General features: G+C 35.8%; 1 protein-coding gene across 2 annotated transcripts; it reads right to left on the bottom strand.

Moving 5' to 3' along the window:
- Positions 1-2318, bottom strand: LOC113246367 (olfactory receptor 8K3-like). Of its 2 annotated transcripts, XM_044379797.3 has the most exons (2): positions 1424-2318; positions 1-29 (listed from the first exon to the last, which is right to left on the bottom strand). In XM_044379797.3, exons 1-2 carry the CDS (start codon positions 2316-2318, stop codon positions 1-3), a joined length of 924 nt encoding a protein of 307 aa, XP_044235732.3. The 2 variants fall into 2 exon arrangements, with proteins under 2 accessions (XP_044235732.3, XP_026342754.3); XM_026486969.3 differs by lacking the exon at positions 1-29 and having other exon boundaries at positions 1377-2318.
- Positions 2319-9872: the final 7554 nt, after the last annotated feature.

Genomic DNA, 9872 nt, shown 5'->3' with positions numbered 1-9872 from the left:
TCATCTATCAATGGCTACTTGGGCTGCTTCTATATCTTAGCTACCGTAAATAATCTTGCAATGAACATAAAAGTTCATATATCTTTTTGAATTCGTGTTTTTATGTTCTTTGGGAAAACACCCAGTAGTGAAATTACTGGACCCTATGGTATTTCTATCTTTAATTTTTAGAGGAACCTCCATACTAGTTTGACAGTGGCTATGCCAGTTAGGGCAATGTTTTCTTAATTACTATAGCTTGTAATAGGTCACGAAACCTGGTGGTGTAACTCCTGAAACTTTATTCTCTTTCTACAAGACTGTTTTTGATTTTTTGGATTTTGCCTTTCCTACTAAATTTTACAATCAGCTTCCATCATTCTAAAAGATAGAAGAAAAAAAAGGAATGAAGAAAGGGAGAAAGTTATTTACAAAAAATTAAAATAATTTTAAAAATAATTTTTTAAAAAATCTAGCTTTATTAAAGAATTGGTATCTGTTTTAGAATATGTCTGTGTTCTTTCTTCTAAGATATTCTGGATCCTTTGACAAAGCATTTGTATGGCATATGACACATTTATGTCTTCCATTCAACAATGTTTTTACAGTTTCTAGCAAGAAAATTATGCAAATCCTTCATTACAATTTTCTCTAAGTATTATACAGTTTTTATTTCCAGTATGATAGATAGCTTAAAATTATATTTTTACCTGGTTTTGCTAGCATAGAGGAAAAAAACTGATCTTTTCTATGCTGAACTTACACGCATTAATTTTGCTAAAAACACTTACTGTTTCTAATGTTTCAGCATAAAGAGTTGTTTTGAATATTTAATGTGCACAATCAGGCTTTCTGAATTTAATCACACATCTATTTCTGCCTTCCCAAGTATATACAGGTATACATATTATTACTTAACGGAATCTGAGATGCCAACACCACAAGGGGATAAAGTTAAAGTATCATTAAGGCAGATATTGTTGATTATTTATTGATGTGTATATTCCCCCCACAAAAAAACAATAAGTGCCATCTTACCTATGACATATGCCAGTGGGATGGGCATATTTATTTAATATTAAATGAAAGGCACAAAAACACCTTTAAAAAAAGATTAAGAGGAGATGTGTTTTAAACAAAACAAAACAAAACTTGTCTTCAATTGTCACCCAAGTACTTGGCAATGTGAGAACAGTGGTCTGGATATCAGTCTCTTGAACTGAAACCAAAGTTGATAACAGAAGAATGGTCACTATTGAAATACCTGTAAGTTGAAAACAGGGAAAACATTTCTAGTTTTCTATGACTTTTACACATTGCTGCTTTCTAAGCCCTGTGACATAAACTAAACAATAATCTATTACCTAATTTATTGTTTACATAGTCTATATTGAATTCTACATGGGCAGTTTGGGTAGGTTTTCCCATAGTCTATGCAGGGCACCTTTTACCTCTTTGTTCCTCAAGCTGTAGATCATGGGATTCAGCATGGGGATAATCAAAGTGTAAAATACAGAGGCAATTTTATCAGTATCAAAGGAATGATTGGTTTGGGGTTGCAAATACATGAAGAATAGTGTAGTGTATAATACAAGGACCACTGTCAGGTGGGATCCACAGGTGGAGAAGGCCTTGTGCCTGCCCTCTGCAGAATTCATCCTGAGGATGGCCATTAAGATCAGGATGTAGGACACAAGCACTATCACAAGGGAGGAAACCAAATTAAACGCTGAAAAGATCAGTATGATCAACTCAATGTCACGTGAACTTGAGCATAGCAAATTTAATAAGGGAAGACTGTCACAGTAAAAATGTCTAATGACATTATGGCCACAGAAGGATGACATAAAAATCTTTATGGTAATTATCAGAGAAAGAAAAGCACTGTAGACATAAGGGACTGCTACCAACACCCAGCACACCCTCTGTGACATAACAATCATGTAGAGCAGAGGGTTACAGATGGCCACATAGCGGTCATAGGCCATTGCCGACAGAATGAAAAGCTCACTGATGATGAACAAGATGAAGAAAGCCAGCTGTGTAGCACACCAGTTATAGGGGATTGTGTTTTGGTTAGTTACTAAATTTACCAGCGTTTTGGGTCCCACAGCTGTTGAATAACCAAGATCAGTGAAAGCCAGGTGTCTGAGGAAGAAGTACATGGGTGTTTGGAGCCTGGGGTCCACCTTGGTGAGGATGATCACGCCCAGGTTGCCCACCACTGAGACCGTGTAGATGATGAGGAAGAGCCCGAAGAAGGGAGACTGCAACTCAGGACGGTCTGTGAGTCCCATTAGGATGAACTCTGTTAGCACTGTTAGATTTTGTTCATTCATCCAGGCTGTTAAGGAAAATTGCTGTGGGAACAACCATCACAAGAGTCATTGGAATTCAGGAAACAACATCTGCTGACATTTTAGAAGGCAAAGCCATTATGGGTAAGAAAATCCAATTTTTTAGATAAGTTATTTTAAAATAAAACTGACCTACATCATTGAACGTGGAACCAAATTTAAAAAAGTGTTACAACTTTAGGTATATGGTAGCCATTTTATTTTTTGTGCCAGATGCTGGCTGGGAATTTTGATATATTTTTAAATGTTTTACACTTAAAATACCTATAGTTGGTTAAACGTATCATAATTTAGAAGGAATTAGATTAAAATAACAATCTTATGCTTCTTGCTTTTTCAACTTTAGTCCCAACCACCAAGTGAACCATGATTAACTCATTTAATAGACTTTGATTTGCATTTCTCATTATAATTGCGTGTAACTAATGGTCTTCCCATTGCACTACCCATTTATTTAAGTGTATTCTCATTCCACTATGCTTTCATGAGTTTAAATATTATTTAATTATTTTTATGATGATATACAATTCCGCTACCTTGCAGACATTCCCAACATGCCCACTCCAATGCACATAACTCAATTTTATTTTTTCTAGACTAGTGTATCTAAGTATTTACCACTTTGCTGTAGATTTTTTATTTTTTATTTTTCCTAGAATAGTGTATCTGAGTATTCACCACTTTGCTGTGGATTTTTTCAGTTTCTGATCTGTGATATGCGGCACACTAAGTAAGGTCTGCGTCTACAATTATTCAATATGAAAAAGAAGAATTATCTAACATTCCTCCCTTTGCTTTGACCTTAGCACTAATATTTCTGAAATGATGGGTTTAATTGCATAGTTGTATTTTCTAACACATTTTAAGACAAGTAAAAATTATTAGAATGTACTTGTTAATGTACCACCTAAAATCATCCAATAAACTCTATAAATACATTTATTTAACCAAAAAAAAAATATCAGTGTAAAGTAGGGGATCCTATCTCAAATGTCTTAGATGCTGGCAAATTATATTGCATGGTGTACATAAATGAAAGACAGAGTAATAGAGAACAAGGGGAAAGAGATATGGCATGATTCATTATAAGAACATTTTATTTGTTTAAATGACATGGACCAAGACAAATGATTATTTGATCTAAATAAAACCAACTGGATATGGCATGGAGAGAAACGGAGTACATTTACTATACTTTACTTTGATTACTATTCTTACACCTTAGTATCATATTCCATCAAGTCTACATAAATGTTTTGTGTTAACACATTTTATTTAAGGTTTGCCCCTCATTGACCTCTACTTTTCTAATCCTTTCTCCTTCAGATTTTTTTTTAAAGGCAGGTGCTTCCAAACTTTCATAGAAAATAAAAATCAGGGCTGTCTGGGTGGCTCAGTTGGTCAAGCAGCTGCCTTTCGCTCAAGTCATAATCCCAGGGTCCTGGAATCAAGTCCCACATCAAGATCCTTGCTCAGTGGGGAGCTTGCTTCTCCCTCTGCCTGCCTACTGTTTCCCCTGCTTGTGTTCTCTTTCTGACAAATAAATAAATAAAATCTTAAAAAAAAATCATCCATATATTTTACTAACTATTCCAGAGTAAAAAAATGTGAACCCCACTGCAACTCCTCCTTAGAAGAGAAAATCATGATTTAAAAAAGAAGGATATAAGCCTGGGTGGCTCAGCCTCAGGTCCTGGGATCAAGCCCCACGTCAGGATCCCTGCTTAGCAGAGTTGCTTCTCCATCTCCCTCTGCCTGCTGCTCTGCCTACTTGTGCTCTCTCCCTAGCTCTCTGTCAAATAAATAAATAAATAAATAAATAAATAAATAAATAAATTTTAAAAAAATTAAAATAAAAAGGTTATAATAATAAAACAGATCCACAATATATTCAGGCTTATAATTTCATATATATATATATTTTTCATATATATATGTATCCCATAAACAATATTAATATCTCATTGACATCAAATTTAAAAGAGTATGAGAATTACAGGACAGTTGTCTAAGCTGTGTTGATCACTTGTTTATCTGGATGGTTTAATTTTGGAAAATCTATAATTAGAATTCATATTATCACAGTGAATTAGAAAAAAATGAGCATTTGAACAGATGAAAAATTAATACCATTTAGAAAGGACAATAGCTATAAACATTAAGAATAAAAGGGAAATGACATGATAGTAGAATATCTAATAAAAACTACACTGTACCTACTTTCAAAAAGTGTAAAGTCAAAACTTTTTTGGGAAATTTTATAGAAGTCCTTAACAAATTGGTAGAAATATTGTGTTCCCAGATACCACTATTTAGTGTTATAAAAATGTCAATTTGTTCAAATTAGTCTTAATTGCACAATACTTTTATAGTCAAAATCTCATTAAGGGAATGTGTAGAAATTCACACTGATTAAAAATGTATTTTAAAAATGCAAATTATAGTTAGGAGACTTCTAACTATATATAGGAAACAAACTGTGGGTTGCTGGAATGGAGGTGGGTGAGGGGATGGTGTCACTGGGTGATGGACATTAAGGGGGGCATGTGATATAATGAGCACTGGGTATTACATGCAACTGATGGACCACTAAACTCTACCTCTGAAACTAATAATATACCATATGTTCATCAATTGAATTTAAGTAAAATATTTTTAAAAAAAGAAAAGAAAAAAATGCAAATTATAAAAAATTACATAGACACTTTTGAAAAGACCAATGCTACCAGATAATAAGATGTAGAAAGCTGTAATTATTGAGACGATATGGAAGACTTACATCAATGGAACAGAACAGAGACCTCAGGAAAAGACCCATGAATGTATAGAGCTGTGGTGTATGACAGAAGTGGCATGTTAAGACAGGCATGCAAAAATGGTCAATTCAGTGGAGCTGGGGAAAGAGATTATCACTATAGAGGGTGATGAAATTGGATGTTTAGTTCACATATAAAACTCAACCATAGAGTAATGAAGGACTTGATATCATAACAAAATATTAAACTGTTTTAACCATAAAAACTAGAACCTCTGGATGCTCTTAAATGAACAGAAATTTCCAAAAAATGGAATAGAAATTCAATATTAATTTAACAGATAAAACTACTTCATAGAATTTGCTCTACCCAAAAATCTATTTGAATTAACAAAATGTTTACAGCAAAGCAATAACAAACATTCATTAGCAGCAACCAAACAAATGACAAAGTCTAATGCCTTAAACTACAAAAATTATATCCAAAGAAAGGACTATTCCATGGCAGTTTGTACAGTTTGGCAAACCTCTTCATCCCAACATCCATTTTACTGTGATTTTACAAATACCTGGAGTTCTTCTGAAACTCAATTGAGTGAATATTTATGTGGTCCTCCTCTCACCAGTGCTACCCAAGCACTGCCTAGAAAGAAACAAGGAAATTGAGCGTCAAACCTGACACTTTTCAGATGGAAGGAGAAATTCCAGAGCTGTACCAGGACCTGAGGGATGGACATGGTGCCCCACGATGTCCTCTTGTGCAAATGCAAACACTCGATCTCAACTCAATGTTCTATAACATTTTGTAAATAACCTCCACTGAGGTAAATGGGTTGGTCAAATCGAGAACATTGCACTCCATTAAAAAAAGGGAGAAAGACAGAGAGGGAAAGGAAGGAGAGAGGACGATTCTAAATTGAGTTTACCAAAATGCTTACTCCCCCTTCACCATGTTTATTGTCTAGAATCTCAATATAAATGTAGAAATGACAACAATAGAAATGAGGACCCTTACCACCTTCAAGGAACATACTCATAGTGGTAAACATATATCATTACTCCAGAAAACCTAGTTATGAAAAGAGATGATTAATATGCATGATGTAATGTACTGAGTCTGGCTTTGGTGACTATAGTCTTAACTGTCATTTAATTGGAAGACAGGTGTCAAAAATCATCACTGCAGCTAATCTAGTAATAAATATAATCAGTGCCATCTATTCACCTTAAATGAAGACTGCCTCTTGCTCTCCTGTGTGATTACTAGACTGACTGCTGTCAGAAGAATTTATGAGCATCTCCTCCCTTTGAGACAATCCCCTGGGAGCTTGAATGGTTATTCCCAAAGCATCTGAGAACAGAAAATGATGCCACTGGTCTTTGCTAATTATTCAGAGTAACTTTGATTCCCCTGTTGAGGAAATGTTTTTTTATATATACAAGTCAACTGCTTTCTTTAGTTATTTTTGTTGCATTCACTCAAAATCTGGATTTAAATAGATCATTTCTCTGTTATACAGTATAATCATCTATAAATTACATAAAATTTCAGCATTTTCCACAACGGTCTCTTCCATGTTTTATATCTGAGGATTAAGACAAAAAAACTATTTGCACGTGACCTATAGTGCATTAAAAATTTAGGAATATTTTCATTAACTGCAAAAATATACCCTCAAGAAAACCAGTTATTTTCAAGTAAACATTTTCATTAACTGCAAAAAAAGTTCAGACGGAATAAAAATTAATAATACGTGTGTAACCTTCTTCTTCTTCTTCTTCTCCTTCCTTGAGGGACTAAAGTGAGTTAATGAACTCTAACACGGCATCCCATTTGCCTGCTCATCCAAATTCACTGCTATTTCAGTTTCCTTTCCCTACAGTTACCTCCTCCACCAAAGTTGATAAATGTTCTTAAAAAGAATTGCAGCTTTAAAAAAGTGAATATAATGTATATTTTAAGGTGCACACACGTGTTGTTATATAACGTATTTTACTTCAAGATTCTTTTTTTTTTTTTTAAAGATTTGATTTTATTATTCGACAGAGATAGAGACAGCCAGCGAGAGAGGGAAACAAGCAGGGGAAGTGGGAGAGGAAGAAGCAGGCTCATAGCGGAGGAGTCTGATGTGGGGCTCGATCCCATTTCCCCGGGATCACGCCCTGAGCCGAAGGCAGACGCTTAACCGCTGTGCCACCCAGGCGCCCCTTTACTTCAAGATCCTCACTCAACTATATGTTTTTGAATTTTATTGATTTTCTACTTATATGCCAATATTTTGCTGGCCTCTGTTTAAAAAAATTGCTGCAATCTCTCTCTACCCCCAATCACTATAGGTTTGCTGCCATAGTAACAGGCATTTAGTTAGCTCTAACTTCTGACTTCTACATGCATCACCATAATTAACTACTTTGTGTGTGTGGTTCCCACATGTATGAACATGTCATTAAATCTCCTGGGACCCTGTTTTGGGATAAAATTAGCACATTTACTTTATTTCCATAAGAATGGATCTATACCAAGATTTCTTTTATCCACATACATTCCGCAATCCGTACACAGCATTTCATACCCTCGACATCCAACTTACGAATATGTGCCACTTGAACGAATGGTAAAATTTGCTGCAAATAATTAAATCAGATGAACTTTATAGAGTTAATATTGTTTTCCTTGATTTAACACATTATTTTTAAAAGAAATCCAAATATTCGTCTGGATTTGAAATGGAAAAATGCACTAAGGATAATCCATGTCAACAAAGAAGTTCAGAAATAATAACAGAGACAGATACAGACTAATTTTAATGTAATGTTACTACTTGAATATCTATGACAGTGATAATGTTGATGAAGTAGTTGTTGAAGTGACAAAACACTGACACATGCCTCCTAGCCAAGTGGGGGCAGGGAGACCTCCAAATCCTGCTTTTCCTCCTGGGCACCTGGCCAGCTGACTTCTCATCCTCCTGGCAGGTGTGGAGAAGTGGCTGAGCTGCAGCTTGACTCCCCTATGGAGGGGCAGCCCCTCCCTGAGTACCACCAATCTCCATCCCTGCTGTGCACTGGTCCCGAGAGCCTCCCACTCTCCCTTCTGTTTCAGAGTTTATGGTTCCCTATGGTTGGAACATGAAGTGCAGACAAAATGCTGAAAAATTATGAGAGAGGAAGCAAAGAGAAAATGATTACAATATAAGAGAAGATGCCACAGCTATTAAGTGTTGTCTGCACCCTTATTGACTATCCATCGATCTCAAGGCAATATTTTAAGCAACCATATCTTAACATGGAAGTTTTTTACTTAAATATTTCATAAGGATTTTAAATTGATATCATATAGTCTGAGTCCATGTCTTAAATTACTTACTTTGTGATTGGGTAAACATTAATCTTCATCATTCAGTAATCTATTAGTTTTTTGAAATATGAATTTTAGTTTGTTTTTTTTTAATCGTTACTTACTTCTTCTGACACCTATAGCTCAAATTGTATTTGCGACTTGGTGTTAAGAAGTAGATGTTTTGATATTTAGATTTTAGTTAACCCAAGGTCATGTACATTTTGTGAGATGAGGTAAGAGTTTGTTATCAGAGCTTGACAACAACTTTTTTGTTAACAAAATTTCTCCAACCTGGACAATGGTTGTGCTTTATAAAAGTACCTTTATGTATTGAAAGAGTCAAAACTGATTCTGGACAGGTGCATAAAATATAGGGTGACAACTTGTGGCATTATTTATGGAATGGTCTTGGGCTTTATAAATAATTGTTCTGTTTAATAAAAGGGAAAAAATTCTGTAGCACTTAACTGGGATGCAGAGAGAAAAGTAAGGAGGGACAGAGAGAATGAGTAAGAGAAAGACACCAGTATTAGGTCAAGACCCAATTACATAGAGGATTTAAGAAGTATGGTGGAGAATTATTTTGTGGTGTAGTAGTTAAGTTTCTCTAAGCATAAAGAGACCTGGCGTATCATAGAAACCTCTATCTTATCTCCTGTCTCCATATCTGCAGTGATTTCTACTTCTTTTTTGAATGGTTCCTTTGAAAGAACTTTTTCATTTCCATGGAGGTGACTTGCAGAAATAGCCATCTGGAAAGCAGAGATGATAGATGTGACCTAGGGACTCTAGACATCTGGTGAAGGCTTATGGGCTTGCAGGGAGACGGCATTGTCAGCTCAAACCAAAGTTATATAGACCATAAGGTGTGGGGAATGGCCAGCTGTCCCTGTAGGATGGATGAAAGATGACTCCAGACTTTGCTGTGAAAGAGAGGAGAAGGCAAGGGGGTCAACGCTCAGAGACGAAGACCCTTTGCTCTTCTCTGCTCTCACCTTTATTTGTGTTTCAGGATAATCATGAATGTTTGTTATTCTGTTTCTCAAGCAAGTGATATGTGGCAAGGGGTCTTACAGAAAATAGAAGAGTCTGATGGCGGGAAGGATACAATGTGCTGATCAGCTTGTTCGAGTTCTGCTAAACACAGCCTAGGGGACAATGCAAACATCTCTTAGACCACACGCAGTTGTTTGGGCTAAGAAAGCATCAGGGAAGGTAAGTCCCTGCGGCATTCCTATGGCAGAGTGGTCACCCAAGCCTCAGCATTCCAAAGGCCTACGCCCGTCTCTGAAACCTTTCATTGCCCCCAGCGGCCTCCCTGTTACATTTTAGCAAGCCAGGAAGTATGGATGATTTCATGCTCTACACTAACCCCAACATTAAGGGACAAGGAAATCTTCATTGGAAGCCTTACAATTCCTAATTGTGTACAAGGGATATG

This window comes from Ursus arctos, unplaced genomic scaffold, assembly GCF_023065955.2.
Source record: "Ursus arctos isolate Adak ecotype North America unplaced genomic scaffold, UrsArc2.0 scaffold_23, whole genome shotgun sequence".
NCBI lineage: Eukaryota > Metazoa > Chordata > Mammalia > Carnivora > Ursidae > Ursus > Ursus arctos.
Note: the sequence above shows the minus strand (reverse complement) of the source record. Positions and strands in the feature narration are given on the sequence as shown.

Coding starts and splice junctions, on each gene's coding strand:
- LOC113246367 (XM_026486969.3), bottom strand. CDS start 2,318: ATGAATGAACAAAATCTAACAGTGCTAACAGAGTTCATCCTAATGGGA.